Source organism: Planococcus citri, chromosome 3, assembly GCF_950023065.1.
Source record: "Planococcus citri chromosome 3, ihPlaCitr1.1, whole genome shotgun sequence".
NCBI classification, from domain to species: Eukaryota; Metazoa; Arthropoda; class Insecta; order Hemiptera; family Pseudococcidae; genus Planococcus; species Planococcus citri.
In genome coordinates, this window is record NC_088679.1 from 72050580 (window position 1) to 72071405 (window position 20826).

The following is a 20826-nucleotide window of genomic DNA, read 5'->3' on the forward strand; positions in this document are numbered from 1 at the left end:
TTACTAATCTCATAGTAAAATTTACTAATCTCATAGTAAAAATCGCAATATTTTTGAATGGGATCCGGTTACTGTATGAAATAGTAAAAATTATCCATAATTTTTTTTTCCGTGAAGAAATCGTGATATTATCCATTCAATAATTTTTGAATCCACGTTTCCAATGCTGAAATTTTTTTAAACTTGTAATGCGCAATTTTTCTTACCTACCTTTATTTCATGAAAATTGAAAAATCTCCAAAATTTCACATATCCATAAATGTTTCCCATCAGCCTAGCTTCTACTTAGGTAATTGAAGATTTTTATTCAAAAATGCAATGTGATGTGGTTTGGTGTATGTATGGTTGCCTACAGTTGATATTTAGGCAAATTCGCTCGTAGGTACCTATGGCGATGGTCAGTGAATTTTATTCATCATGAAGTGTAGTAGGTATTTATTAATCTCATCCTCGTGCAATATTCAAATTTAAAAAATGAATAAACAAATAAAAGAGAAGAAAATTGATTCAAGAACGAAAAAAAAAATTCAAAACGTATTATATTTAATTTCTTGAGATTATATTTCATACAAACCACACGTCAGTCATTTATAATCAATCATTGGTTCCCCCTCTTTCGGAATGGTTTCTCGTTTAGCGATGTTTTTGACCAGCAAATATGACAAACTGTAATTTGAAAATGATACATTCGACTATTATAGTTGAAAATCGAGAAATTCCGTTTTAAAATAAGTAATAAATTAATATTTTATATATGTACTCATTTGAACTTACAGATATAGCAATATAACGATGATATTTATAACAATGCTCAACGTAAAGTATGCTGAAGGAAAAAAATCCAGAGTGCTTTGAAAAAATCCGTAGTAAGTAGGATGACATCCTGCGATCAGCAACGTCAGTACACCAAGGACACAACTTAAACGACCTGCGTATGAGTACATACATTTAAAACATATTAAATTAATTTATACCTACCTATGGTACCTGAATTACCTAACATAAATCTAGTATTGTATGCATTAGACTAGAAAATCATTAATTCTAGGACTATACTAGTTCATTTCATTACATAACGAACCTATTTCGTCTGCTTCATAAAATTTACTGAAAAATGAAATGCTCACGGACAATGCGGTGACATGAAATATATCAAAGAGAGGAACTGAAAGTATAAAAAAAAAATATCGTAATTGTCTCATAAATGAATAAGAATACGTACGAAAAATTTCACCCAAGTTGTAAAATTTAAAAATTTGAAAAAATTCAATTTTCAATTAGAAAGTTTAAATTTATTCAGTCGTCTTATTTTGACCTCTTTCTGGCGTATTTCATGAGAAAGTTGATAAAAATTAGTTACACTTTTGTAGCAAAAAAATAAAAATTCGTTTATTTTTTGAATCTTTTCGAATTTTGATTTTTTTTGTGATGAGTTCATTTCATGGAGTGAAAGGGGGTTTTCAACTTTTTCAACGGATACCTAAAAATCGGAATCAAATGGGTCAACTTCACCAATCAAAACTTTTTTTCATGCTTTAAATTAAAAAATCGAATTTTTTCGCAAAATTTCAATTTTTCTAAATCGATTTTACGAAATAATGCCATCCCAATTTTAATCCACCCCCTTAGACTTTTCATCTCAAAATCTAGAACCATACAACTCTCTTTTCTCTCTTGAAGAGCTACATCATTGTCTAAACTACACATTAAAGATTCATCCCTGGACCTGATGAAATACACCCTCACGTGTTAAAGTACCTTTCAGACACTGGAAAAGACGATTTACTTCAGTTATATAACAAAATTTGGACTTCTGATTCCTTCCCAAAATTATGGAAAACTGCAACAATCATTCCAATATTAAAACCTGATAAAACCCAAATCTGGCATCTAGTTATCGCCCCATCTCCTTAACTTCAGTTCCTTGCAAAATACTTGAAAAAATGATTATTAAATGTCTTAATTGGTATATTGATTCCTCAAACTCTCTTAGCATTTATCAAAGTGGTTTCAGAAAGAAAAGATCTACCCTAAACCACCTCTTTAGTCACCAAAAAGAAATTAGTTCGGCCTTCCAGAATAAAGAAAGTGTTCTTTCAGTCTTTTTTGATCTTGAAAAGGCATTTGATAAAGCCTGGCATTATAAAATTCTCCAAAAATCACATTCCATTGGAATTAGAGGACATTTGGCTTACTTTATTCAGAATTTCTTAACAAACCGTACTTTTAGAGTGAGAGTTGACAATACATAGGTACTCAGAATTTTTTGAAATTGAAAATGGAGTCCCCCAAGGTTCAGTTCTTAGCACAGTCTTATTTATATGTACTTTTGATTGATGACATTTCCAATGTTGTTTCTAGACCCATTTCTCTGAGAATCTTTGCTGATGATATAAACATTTCCTTTCGTTCAAATAATATTCAACTAGCTCTTCAAGTAATCCAAGAAACCCTTGAAAAAATTGAATCATGGGCAGATCCTAATGGTCTAACCTTCTCTTCGTCAAAAACCCACTGTATACTTTTCACCAAAAAAAAAAAGATTCCTCCAGATCTCATTCTCAACTTCAAAGGACACTCTTTAGAATTCAAAACCACAACTAAATTTCTTGGCTTAACTTTTGATAGAAAACTAAATTGGACTCTTCATTTTCTAAAAGTAAAATCAGATACCATGAAACGCCTAAAAATCTGTTGAAAATAATCAAAAACACCAAGTATAAACCATCTCGCAAACTCCTACTTCACTTGTATAAATCTCTAATTCGCAGTAAAATTGAGTACCTAACTATGGAAGCCCATGTTTTGCAAATATCTCAAATAAAACTTCAAATATCCTAAAAACAATTCAAAATTCAGCTCTAAGGATCTGTTTAGGAGCCCTCTATTCCTCTCCAATAGATAGCCTATATTATTGTGAAGTAGCAGAATTACCCCCAGATTTTAGAAGAACTCTCATAACAAACAAATTCATCTCAAATGCATCCACCAACCCTTCCCATCCACTCCAAAACTCAATTAACCCACCCAACCTCCAACATTTTGATCATATAGAAGGACCCATTTCTAATTTCATCACAATGTTGAATGATCTTCAAATCAATCCTAAAACTCTCATCCAAAAACCAATATTATCTATACCCCCCTTGGCTTCTAAAACCTCCTCAAGTCAACCTACAGCTTATTAACTACCCAAAAAATAGCCACTCTCCATTAGTAATAAAACAGAACTATCTTGAACTCTTATCAGAATACAAAAAATTCAATCTTTGCTTTACAGATAGATCAAAAATACCAACACTTCACACAGGATATGCATACTCTATAAATGATAGAATTTCAAATTTTAAAATCCATAACTGTTCTTCAATCTACACTGCCGAACTCACAGCTATTTTCCACTGTCTCTGTGATATACTCACTTATGAATCAGAAAATAAGTCCTTCTTAATTCAAAGTGATTCCCTCAGCTCACTAAATGCTATCCAAAATCTTTTTTCCGTTCACCTTCTAATTCAAAATATTCATAAAACTCTATTTGACTTACAAAATTCAAACTTCTTCATACAGTTCATGTATGTACCCAGCCACGTTGGAATGTTAGGAAATGAAATTGTAGATATTAATGCAAAATCTGCCACCACCCTTACCCAAAGCACACTTAAGAAATGGAAAAACTTTCACTTTTGGTCTCTCCAAACCACAAACAAGCTCTTTCAACATAAAAAATTAGTCCATCCTTAGAAAAACCTCTCCCACTTAAACAGACTTGAAGAAATCATTATAACCAGACTGAGAATTGGCCACACAAAAATCACACACAATCACCTCTATGAAAAGGCCCCAAAACCCACATGTCAGTTCCGCATGTCAGAACTTATATGTATCTGTCCAACACTTACTATTTCACTGTCCCTCCTTACATCAGCACAGATTGTCCCTACTAAATAGATGAAAGATCCCTATTCATACCAGACGACCCTTCCGAAATTAAAAAATTCTTAGACCTAATTAAAAAACTTGACCTTACCAACTCGATTTAAATCTCATACGACGCGACGGGTGTAATAATCAAGTAATTACAAACACCCAAAAAAAAAAAATTTGATAAGTTATTCAGCATGAAAAGTTGTCCATAATACATTTTTTATTTCAGAATTTTTGAGTGATAACAATATGAAAACTACGTTTTGAAATTTTTTGAGCTAATTTTTCGTACGAAAAAAAGTGGCAACACTGATTTTTATAATATCATCAAAAAGCCTTTCAAAACCCCGAACAATTGGAAAAATTTTCATTTTGGTAGGTATCGCGGTTATCGAGTAATCCACTGCTGAAACGGATGATATTTTAAGTTCACTGAAATCTTTGACAACCCCTAGCAGATATTGAAAAATGATTAGAGGGCTGCGATTTGCGCCATTAGTCATTCCTTCGAAAGGTCTTTCCACACGAAACATTTCAAGAACATGGTCGACCTCCTCTTACCGCACTTCTCGGTCAAATTGATGTCGAATGACCCCATAGCTAAATAAATTCAAAAATGGCATTACCGACATAAAGATGCCAATTTTGAGTAGCAAATAAATATCCGAAAGCTGCTATCATATCCCACAATCCAGAAATAATTCCGATTACTCCGTCGTGCATTTTCCAAAGCTTACTCAGCACAATCGATGAAATGACACTACCTGTAATTACATATAAAACAGAGGAATTTGACACACGAAATTAATAAATTACCACATAAGCAAGTTTGCTGTACATTTTTATCGATAAAACCTACAAGCTTATATACTTACCTACAAATACCGCAATAAATCTATAAATGACGTACAAGCTGTAATCACGCTCGTTCCAATGAAATTTGTACCTCAGGAATAAATATTGGACAGAATTTTCTCCTGAAATGTTCAAAACAATCAAAGAAGTACCTTATATGTACTTATACCTACACAATTAATTCTATTATCTGCGATTTGTAACCATCAAAACAATTAGTTACCCACCTAGTGTCGAAAAAAACACCAAAATATAGGCAGCCAACAACGCAACCACAATAGTTCTCCTCTTTCCGAGACTTTTCTTGAAAACTATTTTGAAACTATCAACTATTCGCATCAAATTAAAAGCTTGCCAAAAATGTCTCTTTTCTTCAACTCGTACAGACACATCTTTGACAAAAATCAAACCCAACGCCAACGTAATTATTGATAAAATAAAACATATCAAATACGTGTAGAAAAATCCAAATTTACGAAGCATGAACCCTGAACTACCGAATCCTATAAGATCTCCTAATGTTCTAGCTGCCGAGTAAAGTCCCATTCTCATCGTACGACTTTTCACATCCGATACCTCGCATACGTAGGCTTGACCAGAGATATTCATTAATGGTATTCCTCCTCCTATAACTTCGAGTATCACGTTCCACAAAGCGCTATTGAATGGATCCCAAGTCCAAAAATACGACTGCAGACAACCACACAATGACTGAAATATAAGTCCAATTATGGGCAAGAAAATTAAAGGTCTTCGACGTCGACCAGCTTCGTCGCTCCAACTCATCGCCAAAGCAGCGTACAAAGTGGACAAGAAATACATAATGAAACGAAAATATGTCATCATTTCGGTAGCGTAGATTATTCCTTGTTTTTCATTATCGCAAACTGTATTCAAGTCCGGCTCTGAGGTAACATTGAATCGACATTTTTTCTGGATCAATAAATTAAGGCACGTTAATTCCACTATAACGAACACAGCCGTGTATAAAAATAGCGCCGGTTCGATTGTTAAATGTTTAATGAAATTTGATAAATTTTTACACATGACTAAACTTTAATGCGATTAAGTTACCAAAAAAAAAAAATCACTTTGAAATCGGACACACTTGCTTTAAAACAGTATGTTAACCACAATACGTATTCAACTAAGCCATCCGCGAACTTTAAATGAGCATGTGGGAACATCGAGATTAGGATATTAACTAAATAACTACCAGTGGATACATTTATAGTGACGATTTAAAATGCGGCCGAAAATGTAAAACGTAAAATACTCCAACGTAATCGGCAAGTGACAATAAAACAGCCGCAATCAGGTTAGAGATTCGAAGGTGGAACTTAGATGCTTAGTTACCTACTAAAGATTACAATTTCCGAAAGATTAGGTAATTGAAACTGAAGCGCCAAGGTGAGTATGTAGATTAGCAAGCTAATGACATTGTTTTCTCATTTGCGATACTTACAAACTTGGCAAATTCCGCGGAAAACGCTTCTTTCCTAAAAATTATAGCCTATTGAGTGAGCAAATACCGAAGAAAATTGATACGCTTTGTAATCGTCCGTATCATCTTTCATACCATGAACCACGATGTACTTTGGTTAAGTAGGTAGTCATTCGAAGTAGATTTTTTTTTGTCTTCGCAACTTTTTTATTTTTAGGTATTCGCCTCGCCCTGTTAGGGTACCACAAAACTGCGATTTCCAATGTCCTGTAAAGGACAAGGAACCACGACGACGACGACTCTTGATTAAAATTAAACTCTCTCAGATATGAATTTTACGTTTTTTTTTTCAAAACTTAAGCTACGTATAATCAAATCACAATTTAATAGGAAAAATGTCAACAATTTAGCTTCCACTGCATGCAATGCAAACGTAGGTAGGTATTTAAAACTAAGTGAGCATTGGTTTCTCTTCTTTCTTGGCTGATACGAGTTTATCCGATTTCTTATCCAGCTTGTAACACAGACTGAAATATAAAAATGTATTTTTTAAATTTGAGATCAACATTTTTTGGTTTGAGGGTACCTACATAATAATAAAGAAACCTTTTGAACTGATCGCACTTTCCAATTTAAACGAAGCCAAGCTAAATCAAAATTGGTACCTATGTTAATTAAAATTTCAGATACGAACGATTATTTTTAGAATTTTGGTGAATTTTTGAAAATGTGAAAAATTTCATAATTCGTTTTAAAAATGGGTTTAAACTTTTTCATGAAAATATAGGTACCTATAAATTTTTGAGGAAAAATGAACCAATGTGCAGAATTCCTTTCATTCAACTCCCACACATCATCAACTGCTAGTTTTGGAACATTCTGAAGCCTCCGATGATTTTTCAATTTTCTGCAGAAACGTCAAATCACGTTAGAGAAACCAAAAACGAATTGATCGGTGCCTATAGCCCATTTAGACACCCTTCTGATTGTTTTAGGTGGTTGTAGGTACCATGAAATTACAGAAATGATCATTCGAAAAATGAAAAATAAATTTTTTACTAAATTTTGTGCATTCCAGTAAAAATGAGAATATTAAATTTTCAGAAGAAATAATATACGGGAGGGTTTTTGGGCAAGATATTGTCTAAAGTATTAGCAAGATCCCCTGGCTTGAAAATAATCTCAATTTTACTTTTTTGGAGTCTCCAGCGAGTTTTCAAATTTCTTCAAGCCTGAAAACAATCGAGAATGTGCCCAATACCGAAGTGAGATGTCTGGTGTGTAGATGTCAATACTTCAGATTTGAATATAACCCGGTAGGACTTCGAAAAACCTTTAGATGGACAAGTTGCCTATCTTTGAAATTTAAGGGGCAACCGAGCTTCGAAAAAAAAACACAGAAAAACGTATTTTTGACCTTGGAACTTTCGAAAATAAAGAAATCTGGTCAGTATGAATTTTTGCCTATCTTTGAAATTGAAAGAGCTAGAAATATTTTGAAAGAAACGATTGATAATAACGTACTTTTGATCTTGGAAATGGGTACTATACTTTGGAAAATAAACTATAATTTTGTCAGCATGAAGTTTAGCTCAACTTTAAAACTGAAAGGGCTATAGAAATATATTTATATTTTAAAAGAAAAAAAATTTTCTAGCCCGTAAAATTATTAATAACAAAATTTATTCATTTTCCGAAGTACTGCCCATACCCAAGGTCAAGGACACGTTTTTTTCAATTTTTTCTTTTAAAATATTTTTAGCCCATTCACTTTTAAAGTTAGGCAAAAATTAATGATGACAAAATGGGTTTGTTTTCTAAAGTACTCCCCATTTCCAAAGTCAAAAATACGTTTTTGCTTAAATTTTAAAGACAGGCGACGTATCCGGTTATACCTTATCCAAATCTGAAGTTTTGACATCTACTCACTAGACACCCTGTATAAGCACTAAATTTAATTTTTGTGTTTCCCTAAGCGATTTGAAATTTCTGGATAAATTTGATAACTTGCTAGAGGCTCCAAAAACGCCCAATTTTTTCACCATTTTTGGAATTCACAAATTAGTTTGGAAACTGACACTCCAAAAAATGGTACAAGAGCCAAAATCCGAGTCAAAAGCAGTCTCACCTTATTTATACAAATTGGTCAAAAATTTACTTTTGAGCTTGCACGCTTGAAATTTCACGATGACTCATAAAGTCATAAAACGATGAGAAAGGTGTTTAATTTTCATTGACCAAGGCTATAGTTCCTCAAGTTCACTTTTGGCCTCTCTAGAGCGATTTAAAGTTTCTGGAGAAAATTTAAAAATCACTGGAGGCTTCAGAATGGCTTAATACGTACTAAAACGTTTTTTGATATTTGAGAGTTGAATTGTTCAAAAATTATTCACATTGGTTCATTTTCTTCAAAATTTCAAAAATTCGCTAAAAATTCAAAAAATGAACTAGACCGTCTGAAATTTAGGTTGCGGGTTTTTTGAATACTTAAGTTTACCCTTTCATTCTAAATTGGTTTCGATCAAATCGCAGAATGCGAATCCAAAAGGTTTCCTTGTAGGTAAGTGAATAATTTCGCGCAGCAAGGAACTTACAGATACAGCAGAACAACAATGACATTAATTGCAATACTTAGTACAAAGTATGCTGAAGGAACTGAATCCAAAGTCTTCCGAAAGATTGTAATGTAAGTAGGATAACATGTTGGTATCACCAACGACAATATGCAAAGTACACTGTTCAAACGACCTGAAAAAAAATCATGAATCAGTTAGTAGCTTATAAGTATAGGTAATAAGTGGGCACTTAATCAAAATGACTTATCTAAGTGATCATTTTGCCATTTTTCTTTTTTGAGGTTGAACTTGAAGGTTTTCCAAATTATGCCTCAACTTATCTCAAAACACCTCAAAATAGCATCGTTAAGAATGTAGCTCCCTATCTGAACCTTTTACTCTTCTCCAGTTGCATAAGAAGGTCAAATTGTAGGCATTTGAGAAATTTTGAAAATTTGATAGACACAAGCAAATCGAAAGAATATTCACTAATGCACCATTTTGTCTCAAAAAATAATTACTGGAGACAATTTTGGATTTGAACTGGCAGTAACAGATTTTAGAAATTTGTGACAACGTTGATCATGAAAATCTCAAAGATGGTGAATCCATGTTTATACGTGCAGATTTTAATTTTGCCCCTTCAAAAGCTGAGATATCGCAAATTCTGGTGGAAATCACGAAGGAAATTAATTTTTTGTAATTCGCCCATAAGATGATTTTCTATGAAATTTTCGCAAAAAATATTTCGTTAAATTTTCAACAAAAAAAAATTATAATAATAAATGCAGTCACATTTTACGTGCATTTGGGTATGGACGGGTTTGAGACTTTGGAATAAATCTTCACATTTGTGTTTTGAAGTCTTCGAGATAGCAGCTACAATGTCTGCACTTTGACCATCCAACTCAAAAGGAGAAAAATGGCAAGACAACCATACTTCTATACAATATACGTCTCATGCCTGGCATAGATATGTACGAAGTGATAAACATATTATTCATCTCACATATAGGTTGTATATACCTATAGTTAAAACTCACCAATTTCGTCAGCTGCATAAAATTTGCTAAAAAATGAAACGCTCACAGAAAATGCTGTGCCGTGAAAGACATCAAACAGAGGAACTGCAAACATAATACGTGAATAAATTAGATAATAAAAACGTAGATTCCATTTTAGTGTTTCAGAGTTCCCTATTTTCTAATTACACATACATATCTGATATACCTAAGTACCTATTTGTTTAAATCTTGTTTCTTACCAGTTTTTGAGAACAACAACTATCAAATGAGTCACTCAAGCTGTCTGCCTGCAATTTGGACGAGGCTACGACTAATGCAAAACGCGAACCTGGTTTGAAACTCTCGTAATCAAAATTTTATCTGCCCAAATTGTTTTTTTGATTTTTGGAAAAATTTTTAAAATCCAAAATTGACTATTTTCGACGATTTGTACTTATTTTTCATGATGTTTTTCAATAAAAATGACGAGTTTAATAATTTTTTGACATTTTGGAGCCTCTATCACGATTTTTGATTCCCTTAAAATTGTTTAATTTTTTCGGAAAGTGCGAATATCGCCAATTTAAACAACTAAAAATCTAGTTGCGACTTTTACTTATTCTCGATCTGATTAACGAGTTCATCTACTTCTAAATTTGGTCTGGCTTTCAGGCGGTCACTTTCCAGCGAGTTTTTGATCAATAACTTTTTTACTACAAATTCGTATTTTTCGCCGAGCATGTTGTCAGAAAAAAATACACTCAAGGTCTCAGCCTAGACCGGAGTTCAAATATCGATATTATGTACATAGGTACTCCGTACTCGTTAAACCGGTTGAAGATAGGCCTAAGCTACACTAGATACATTTGTAATACCTACGCGAATCAACTTCCGCGACCATCCGATATTGACGAAAATCACACTGGAGATTTCAAAATATTACCGAAAATGGTGAAATCAGATTGACGAGTTGATATTAGTTTCAGGATTGATTTTTATCATTTTTAGGCACATATACAAAAAAAAATATTAATTTTTTTTTAAACATTCAACGAAAGTGACGAATTTTAAATTTTCAAAATTCGTCAAAAATCAAAAAATTTATTTGGGCTGCTGGAATTTTGGTTACGAAGGTTTCCGTCCATGTCTTTTGCAAAAATTGTGGTCCTATATTCAAATCGGAGGCGGATATCTCGAGTAGTGCCCTTGTAATCTGGAGTCATTTCAGCAAAATTCGCTTGAATGTCCAAATTTGGGCTTAGAAAATCACGTTTGTCCACATTTTTAGGAAGAAGTGAAGGTGGAAAAAATTGGAATTCGAAAAACATCAAAACAGATAAGTATATCAATTATAAATTCAAGGGAAATCAAAAGTTGTAGGTATACCATATTCAAAAATCAGTGTATTGGAGCAATTGCCTTGGAAAGGGTAAGACAGAAATTGTTTTTTTTTTTTTAGTTTTGTGAGCTTGGAAAATTTTGTACCTGCCTCACCCAAACCTTCTAAACTTATTTACCAACTTTTCAATCCCTCCCCAGGTCCCCACCCCTCTTCAACTTAAAAAAAGTCCATTTTCCAGCATTTAATAAAAAATTTCAATTTTGTATTATCACTGAAGCCTTTTTTTCCCCCTCCTTCTCTTGTTCATCTTGAATGCTCAAGTTTGCCATTTATGTAAATTCAAAGGGTGTGCTAGACTGCTAGATGTGCTTTTTGAGGGTAGCAATTTTCCAACTCCTTCCCGTTTCTCTTAATGCAGCCACCAAAAAAGTAGGTTTTCTCACCTTCTCGAAACGAATTTTGATTTTGTGTCATTGCAGGAGCCTCTTCACACTGATCTAGGAAGTTAAATTTGGTATATATCTATATGTTCAGGCCTCAGGGGCCACCCTGAAGGGTGTATTTTTGGGGAATTAAACTCGTCAACTTCGACTCACCACTGGAAATTTTTTCAATCTTTAGAGAATTGATTTTCTGTACCTACTTACTTACAATTAGACCTATGCTACATACAATAACAACTAAAAAGTAAAAAAAAAAAGAATGAAAATAACATTACCGACATAAAGTTGCCAATTTAGACTGGCAAATAGGTATCCGAAAGCAGCAATAGCATCCCAAAATCCAGAAATAATACCAATTACTCCGTCATGCAAATTCATACATTTACTCAGCACAATCGAGGCAAATATACTTCCTGTGAATAAATGAATAAGTGATTATTATTACTAAGATACTACATTGATCACAAAATTGACATACAGTACCGTGCAAATTGATTGACATAATGGCTAAAAAATGAGAACACTTGTTTTTTTCTCACCCTTCACCACAGGAATATTGTTAATGATTTTGAAATTTAATGAATCATTCATGGATGAAAGTTCCATCTTTCAACATGCTTTCAACGCGTTTGAACCAAAAATGAAAAAAATTCCAAGAGCTCGCTAAGCTTCTTTAGGTAAAAAAAACTGATACGTTCATTTTTTAGTTTTCCTCTTGAACCGGACAGACCATTGCAATTTAGGATGGATCTTTTATCAACTTTATTAAAATTTTGATGGACCCAAACAAAAAATCGTGGCGAAATAATGACCTAAGTAAATAAGACGCAGGAAAAATTTTAAATTGTTTCTCAACGTTTGAGCTCCTCCCATCCCCGCTCGGGCTCAATGTTTTGAAAATTATAAGAAAAAAAATGTATGAGTCTAAAATATTTGTTTGATTTTTTTCAGCTTATAGGTGGACTTATTAGTACTCTCTATCTCGAAAAAATGTGCACTAAATCAGTGTTTAGTTTTAATTTTACCATCGTATGGAGATTATTACAAAATTAGGTAGGTATTATATTGTGGATAAAACGATTAAGTATTTTGAGAACTCTTGCATTTTGATTTTGTCAAAATGAACTTTGAAACTTTTCTAATGGCCTAAAAACGATTGTATGCAAGTACTAAAGATGTCCAAAGACCACATGGACTAAAAAAAAAAAATTCAAAAAAAAATTGAAAAAAAATTGAAAAAAAATTGAAAATTTTGCAAATTTTGAAAACTTTAAGCTCGAGCCGAGAGGGTCAAACGTTCGACTAAAAAATTTGAAATTTCTCATACGCCTTATTGATTGGTCATTTGTCTATGATTTTGAGTGGGAGTCTATCAAAATTCAAAAAAAGTTGAAAAATGACCCACCATACTTATACCATGCATCCTAGCGAATGGTAGGTACAAATTTTTACCGACTTTGTTTCAAATTACATAGAAAATCTTCACATCTGATGCAAATGAGTAGCCATATTGTAGCCCTACATATAGGAAAAAATTCAAGATCTCTAATTTTGCTCAAATTGAAATATGTATGTGATATATTTCAAGTTGATACGCAGAAAAAAAAAGTACTGGATAATTTTGATTATGTTAGCACGTAGTAACCGGATCCCATTCAAAAATATAAAGCAATTTGCTTAGAAAGTTAGAAACGTATAGTACATATTTTTAACTGTTCAGTTATACAATAATTTATACTTTAATGGTATGGTACAAATTATTCCATTATACTTAATAATTTTTACTAGGTACACCATGATAATAAACATCAGGTACCTATATGAACCAATTACCGATTACGTAAAAGTTGATAGCTGATAAAGTGAAAACTATTCACGTTGAGGTAATTTTTACAGAGTATTAGTATACTATGTACTATGTAGTAAGAAAGTATTCGAATATGCAGATTAAAAATTCATTTGGCAATCGAAGTATTAATTTTCCTGCCTACGAGTATAACATTTCCTACGAAAAACCCATCGCACTTACCTACCTATCTAATGAACCTGGGTTCCTACAATTCCTAACTAACATGTCCTAACCACTCGGCTAGGAGCTTAGGTACCTCCACTTTGGGGGTTAGGGAATATTAAAAGAATAATTTATACTTATTTTTGTTTGTTATCACGTTGCAGTGTTTTGAATTTTCAATTTATTTTGTTAATGAGAGGCGTAAACGAAACCAAAACTTCACAAGTTAACAAAGTGTGGGTTATTTCAATTTTATTACGAATTCAAAAATCCAAAGTATAATAAACTTCTACATTTATTATTATTTGACGAACGTGTGTATTGGTCTTGAAATGATTTGTAGCCATGTAGGTCACTCAGAACAGCCGCAGGCCCGTAGCCAGAATCTGGCTGCAGCTGGGGCGAAGGAAATATCAGCTGGGGCAGCACTTTTCGAGGCTCAAAAATCTGTGAAACATACCCCTTTTAACCCCCCCTCAACCATATGTTATTTCAAAACAATTTTTAAAAACAAATGAACAAAATGAGTGTGTATTTCAGAAAAAGATTATAATTACATAATGCATAGTGCTAGGTTTGCGTCTAATACAGCAGTAATCGGCGCGATTTACTATGACACTCATCTAATAATTCTTTGGCAGTGACTATTTCTGTTTTAATTTTTTCATAAAGTAAAATAGTCAAATTTGACTTGCGTCCAAACAACATTAAAAAAATATATCATTCAAATTTTTAAAGAAATGTTACTTAAGGCAAAAAACGCGTTTTTCACCTGAAAAAACTTTACTTCTCAAAACAAACTTTTGCCCTCGCTCAGGGCTCGTACTTGGTCACTTTTTCAATAGGTAGTTTTGGTTTCCCAAATTATTATTATTTTTTAAATTTCAAAAATTCAATTTTTGCATTTATCTTGATGTGAAAAATGCTAGTAATATCCATTGGTGAATAATTTGAGACAGTTGACCTGCTTATACATGCACTTTTATCACCAAAAGTAGCTAAAAATATCACCTTTTGTCAACATTTCCAAAAATTGCCTCATTCCTTGCCAAAAATTGTTACTTTTTGGTAAAAAAAATTCAAGAAGTGTCCATTCCCCTTTCTGAAAATTATCTAAAAACTCCGTTTTTTTTTGCTTAAAAAAGATGTCAATGATCAAAAAATTTCTCCCATTTTCAAACGAAGGTTGCGAAAAAATGATCATTTTTTTGGCCAATGATTGCCAAAAATTTGAGCTTTTCCTAAAAAATGATCAATCTTGCTTTTTGCTTAAAATTGTCAAAATTCTTGGTTTTTCGCAAAAAATTATGAAAATGTTCATTTTTTCCTAAAAATTGTCCATAAAGTCTTCCCTATTGCTGAAAATTTTAGCTTTTTTGTAGTGTAAAAGTCTCAATTTTTTATGTAAAATTGCCATAAATTGCACAAAAAGAAAATCTCAATTTTCAAAAAAAATTGCAAAAAGATGTACTGGATTTCTTATCCTCACAAATTACTAATTTTTACTTAAATTATCAAATTTTTGATTTAAAATTTAGTGAAATCATCGAGTGAGCCATCGAGCTATCAAATGCAATTCATGCTAGTGTAGCCATTTCATGAACGTGAAAATAATTTTACGTTGTTAAGTTTTTGGTATTTTGCACTTTCTGATTTTGCTGGTCGGGGCAAGCGTGTTTTTTTTTTGGGATTTTGCTACCCGGGGCAAACACCCTTTCTAGCCGGGGCATTGCCCCGGCTAACCCTACGCTGGCTATGGGCCTGAGAACAGGTGTCAGGGGTTCTTAACATGGCGTAAACTAATTTTTCATATAAAAATTATAAAATATGGAAACATTTACGAATTTGGTCCAGATTCAGGTTGTTAGTACAGTTCGGCGTCTTTCATGATATACCTAGAGGTACAGAAAACTTAGGATAATACATTATCTAGCTTAAAGTTATCAGCCACATATTGTTATCAAAACCATTAATCCGGATTTCTTGTATCTTACTACGAAGTCATCGACTATTGTAATTATGACATCGTTTAATGTTACCTATCATAACCCGAGCAATTCATTCATTAAAACTGGTAAAACTTTTGATGTAATTCAATGTTTTGTTTTTTCGAGAGTTGATAAAATAATGTTTTTGTGATAAGTTGTTTAAGGTAGTAAGTATTTCCAATAACTCAGTTCATTAAAATTTTTTGAAAGTGTACTTTAAGAGAGATCTAGGAACTAGCCACGAGAATATTGTGCCCACTACAGTGTACCTTGCAAAGATTGGGACTAAGGTACTGAAATAATCATTAAAATATAGCACCAGACGCGTTTAAATCTCTTTTGATGATGCCGAAATAAAATTCGTGGTCGTTTATTAGATGAATTCATGCTTCTCTGATAAGAGTTCGAAGTTGAAATTTTTGTTAGGTAGTAGGTATATGTCGACTTTTGGTGTCGTTGCCTTACTTATTCTATTCTACGATTCTTGGAGAATGATGCCCCCCCTCCCAAGATGAGGGACCTGAAATTTTCACGGAACATTTTAAAGTAGGTACCTACACTACAGTGTACATCTCATAATTTGGACTCTGTGGATCAAAAAAAAAAAAATGATCACGATTTTTGTACTCGTCAGTGCATTTTTAATTCGTGAAAAATCACGAAAAAATAATTTTACCTATCATATTTTTCGAGGAGTTGCGAATTTTAGGGTTAAAACATGTTAAAAATGGAACAAAAATACTAAAAAAATATAATCTTACAAAACATACCAAAAAGTGATGTGATGAAAAAGTTTGCTGGCAAAAATTCTGAAACCATGTTATTGATTATGACATAAAAAGGCTTTCAAACAAGCATATTAAACCTATTGAAAATTATCAAAAACTGAAACTTGGCCAAATTTAGCAAAAACTGCCTAAAACATGATTAAAAATCCATTTGGAAAAATCATTAAAATAGGTAATTAAAAACTACCATAGCCACTGATGACACTTCCAAAAAAAAAAAAAAAAGAAAAAGATGACATGGCATAAAAATATGCAGGTATTTGAAAATCATAAGCTGAAATTTCAAGAAAATTCGGCAACATTCATTGAACCTTCCTATCGTTTTTCGTGTTTTTATTTTCTTCGTTTTAAATTATCAGTCGCTTATCAATCAAAATTGGCCACTTTAGGAGGGGAATAAAACACGTTTTCTAATGGTTTCATGGACATGATATAGAGCAGTGGCCATTACTCGAAAATTTTTGAAAAAATTACCAATGGTAGAACATACCTACATTGAAATATGTGAAAATTATTTTATTGCCTTTTTTTCCAGATTCTGAATTCTCCTTCATATTGATTCGAAGTTTTCAAAATAGCTTTTCAGATCGTTGTTGGAATCAAAAAAATTTGAAAAAGTCAGGGTCATTACCCTCAAGACCTTCATCTTTACACCAAATTTCAAATTAATCAGCTGAAAGCAGCCGGAGACATCGTAAAATACTCGAAAACCGTGTTTGGGGGTAAGATGGCGCATCCTGAGTGATGATGGAAAACCACTTATGAACTCACAAATCATCATTCGGTGGTAGCTGAAGGAAAAATAGCATCAAAAACAAAAATCCTAGTCACTCCACTTAAAAAAATTGGTCAAAAATTTACTTTTCAACTCGCCCACTTAAAATTTCACAACGACCCACAAAACAGTGAAAAGGGTGCCTAATTCTTTATCAACCAAAGTTATAGTTTCTCAAGTTCACTTTTGGACTCTCCAGAGTGATTTGAAATTTCCGGAGAAAATTTGGAAAATCACTGGAGGCTCCAGAATTACCCAAAACTACTAGTTTCTGATATGTATGAGTTGAATTGAAGGAATTATTCTCACTGGTTCACTTTGCTTCGTTAAAAACAAATTATATTCCAAGAAAAAGTTTTAAAATCCCCTTAAAACAGATTCTTTTGAATTTTTTGAATTTTTAAAAATTGACCAATTATCTGAAAATAAACGTAACGACCTAGAATTTTCGTTGAAGGGATTTTTAAGACATGCTATTTCAATCCAGCTTGGTTTAGTTCAAATTAGAAAGGAAAGTGCCAATTCAAAAGGATCTCTTTTGAGCTTTGATCATTTCATGATTTTTTTATTTTGGGAGGGGGGGGTCAATACTTTTCCCACAGTGGCCAGTTTTTGAAAATAATCGGGGATAGGTAAGTACACATGTACTTCCATAACAAATAAAATTTAAAAACTGAAATTTTAATTTTTTAAAATTGAGTCGATGAATTTACTTGGTACTGTATGAATTTGTCTCGTCGCGATAAAATCAACCGATATAATAGGAAGGTAGGTATCTTACCTAAAATTACTCCGATATATCTATAAACAACATATATACTGTAATCACGCTCATCCCAATGAAATTTATGCCGCAGAAACATATATTGCACAGAATTCTCTCCTGTAATGAAAAAAAAAAACACCTAAATTATTCACCTCAAAATTCACAACAAATTCGTCATGACTCGATTAAAGCAAAAAAAAAATAATTATTATAATCTTCGAATAGATTTTGGATTTAGCTACCTACCTTGAGTGCAGAAAAACATCAAAATATAAATACACGACAACGCGACGATAATAATCCTCTTGCCGGGGATATTTTTCTTAAACACTATTTTAAAACTATCGACGATCCGCATCAAGTTAAAAGCATGCCAAAAATGTCTTTTCTTTTTCACCTGCACCGATGCATCTCTGACGAAAATCACAGCCAGCAACAAAGTAATCAACGATAAAACGAAACATAACAAGTACGTACGAAAGAACCCAAATCTATGTAATACGAATCCAGAGCTACCGAATCCTATAAGGTCTCCTACCGTTCTAGCTGCCGTAAAAAGACCCATTCTCATTGTACGACTTCCTATATCCGTTACGTCGCATATGTAAGCTTGACTCGCAACCATAATTAATGGCATTCCACCGCTTATCACTTCGAAAAAAAGATAACTCAGGGCACTTTTGTGAGCATCCCAGTGCCAAAAATAAGAATGTAAACAGCCAGACACGGACATCATCATTAGGCCAATTATAGGTAAGAAGATTAAAGGTCTACGACGTCGGTCACTTTCATCGCTCCAGCACATTGAGAAAGCGGTGTAAAGTAGAGTCAAGGAAAACATCAGGAAACGTATATAAGCCATTGTTTCGGCGGCGAAAATTATCCCTTGTTTTTCATCTTGGCAAGGCGTGCTCAGATCTGGCTCCGAAGTGACGTTGAATCGACATTTTTTCTGAATTAATAAATTAACACCGGTCAATTCCAAAATCACGAACACAGCGGTGTATAATAAGAACGCGGGCTCGACCGTTAAATATTTCACGACGCCGGATATGTTTTTACTCATAGTGGATTTTTAAAGAGATCAAGTTAAAAAAAAATAAATGCTTCGAAATTTTATCCAGGAGCCACACGCATTTTGAACAATTATAAGGAAGTTTTACGTAAATTCGCGTAATTTTTCTACCGGTAGAACATTTCTCGAAAGTACTGACCAACGAATAGTAGACGCGACGATGTAACGTCCGATTCCTATGCGTAATTAGAAGAACTAACATAAATCTCGTATTGAAAGACAGGTTGTGTGCATGACAACAAACAACCCATTCCTTTTCAGCTGATTCCATTATTTTAATATCTAGTCAGGTATGTGAAGCTCGTCTGTAACTGGATACTTACGATTATAGCTTGATCAACATAATAATTATTACGTAAAACATATTTTTTTTAAAACGATGGCTATTCCCGTTCATTCTGAAAACGGTGCGTTGATGTTATTTTATTTAGGTAACGTAAAATTAGCTGGGATGTAGGTACCTATTAGACCAGGTGTAGGTATACAATATGTATATACCTTACTTTGCAAAACAAAGTTGAAATTTTCCACCTCTCACTCACCAAAGTTCTTACCTCTGGTGAGAAAATAATTCCCTATTTTTTATTTTGCCCAATCTGCAAAAAAATGTTTCCATTAGCCCCCTAAGTTGGAAAATTTTTTTTTAAAATTCAATTTATCAAAAATGTTTTGTGCCAGTATTCTTATAGATTCTCTCTTTTTTTTAAATTTCCCTCCACCCTTCAAACCATATTTGGGAGCCCCACCCCACAAAAAGTGAAAAAATCGTAACTGCTCTACATAACCCCCTTTTCAAGGAAACCCCTTGGTTGAACACCCAAATGATGTTGGCTCTCTTGTATGAAGACCCTTCCCTCAATTTCGAGAAAAAATGTGAAAAAAAAACAAGCTACCAGATATTCGTTGATTGCAAAGATAGTTTTTGCATTTGCTTTCACCATATATGAGCTCTGTTGTCTGTCGTATTTGCTGCTCAGCTCAGAGTAACTACGAGCAAAAATTTGACTTCATACCTATATCTCATTTTTTTTAGCTCTCACTCCGAATAAAGTAGAAAAATTGCGATTTTTGTTATCAGAGAAGGACAAGGTTACTCTTTTTACATTTCTTTTTCAGATAGTGTAAAAAGAGCAGAAAAAATGAGTAAAAAATTTTTGCTCTGAGCAGCGAGTAGAACATAGCTGGTTGATGTTTGCATTGGTTGCTACTTGCTAAGTTTGCTTTTAAATATCAACTGGAAGCTGATTTTTCATATTTTCTTGATCTTTCTTATAATATAAAGTTAAATGTACCTAGACTCACTACTTTTATTAAAATGAAGTCAAATAAATATCTCGTAAATTAGAAAATTCAACTACAAGTAAGTAAATAAAATCATACCTACATGAATAAAAAAATATTGAAAATTAAATTCCAAATCAGTCCCAAATTTGCTTTTGATGAACAGTAATGTTAAAATACTGTCTTTGTTGATTGGCTATAAACCGAAAATTTCATAAATTTATTGGCTTTCAAAAATTGTGACAATTGCGTAGAAATTTCTGATGAATACAGTGATGAAATTTCTAATCATACCAAACATAAGCAACTGCTGCTTACTTTTTCAGATCTGGCGCCAAAATATTGCTAAGCATTAGGCATTATAAAATCCTAATCTCTAATTGGTTTTATTCAAATGCTATTTGCTGATTGGCTATTTATTGAAGTAGTGTTTGCTGATTGGCTGTAAGTTGAAAAGACATTGATGAAAAAGTGAAAACAATATGTGTCATTCCGCAGGTAATGGGCCCATTTGGTCGATATTGAGTTATGAGTGGGGGGGGATGAAGTAGACCTCCGGAGCAATCATATGA

General features: G+C 33.0%; 2 protein-coding genes across 2 annotated transcripts; both read right to left on the reverse strand.

The window, feature by feature from the left end:
- Positions 1-522: 522 nt before the first annotated feature.
- LOC135838949 (probable peptidoglycan muropeptide transporter SLC46) lies at positions 523-6417 on the reverse strand. The gene is made up of 6 exons (XM_065354776.1): positions 5010-6417; positions 4803-4904; positions 4554-4691; positions 1082-1165; positions 775-928; positions 523-692 (listed from the first exon to the last, which is right to left on the reverse strand). Exons 1-6 carry the CDS (start codon positions 5827-5829, stop codon positions 599-601), a joined length of 1392 nt encoding a protein of 463 aa, XP_065210848.1. The 5' UTR covers positions 5830-6417; the 3' UTR covers positions 523-598.
- A 131-nt stretch (positions 6418-6548) lies between these two features.
- LOC135838950 (probable peptidoglycan muropeptide transporter SLC46) lies at positions 6549-19229 on the reverse strand. Its single transcript, XM_065354777.1, has 6 exons — positions 18145-19229; positions 17914-18015; positions 11846-11983; positions 9825-9908; positions 8821-8974; positions 6549-6753 (listed from the first exon to the last, which is right to left on the reverse strand). The coding sequence occupies exons 1-6, from the start codon at positions 18962-18964 to the stop codon at positions 6678-6680; spliced, it is 1374 nt and encodes a 457-aa protein (XP_065210849.1). The 5' UTR covers positions 18965-19229; the 3' UTR covers positions 6549-6677.
- Positions 19230-20826: the final 1597 nt, after the last annotated feature.

Coding starts and splice junctions, on each gene's coding strand:
- LOC135838949 (XM_065354776.1), bottom strand. CDS start 5,829: ATGTGTAAAAATTTATCAAATTTCATTAAACATTTAACAATCGAACCG. Junction 929..1,081: donor TTATGAAGCAGACGAAATAG/GTTCGTTATGTA, acceptor ACTCATACGCAG/GTCGTTTAAGTTGTGTCCTT. Junction 693..774: donor ATCGTTATATTGCTATATCT/GTAAGTTCAAAT, acceptor CAACTATAATAG/TCGAATGTATCATTTTCAAA.
- LOC135838950 (XM_065354777.1), bottom strand. CDS start 18,964: ATGAGTAAAAACATATCCGGCGTCGTGAAATATTTAACGGTCGAGCCC. Junction 18,016..18,144: donor GATGTTTTTCTGCACTCAAG/GTAGGTAGCTAA, acceptor TTTTCATTACAG/GAGAGAATTCTGTGCAATAT. Junction 6,754..8,820: donor ATTGTTGTTCTGCTGTATCT/GTAAGTTCCTTG, acceptor TTTATATTTCAG/TCTGTGTTACAAGCTGGATA.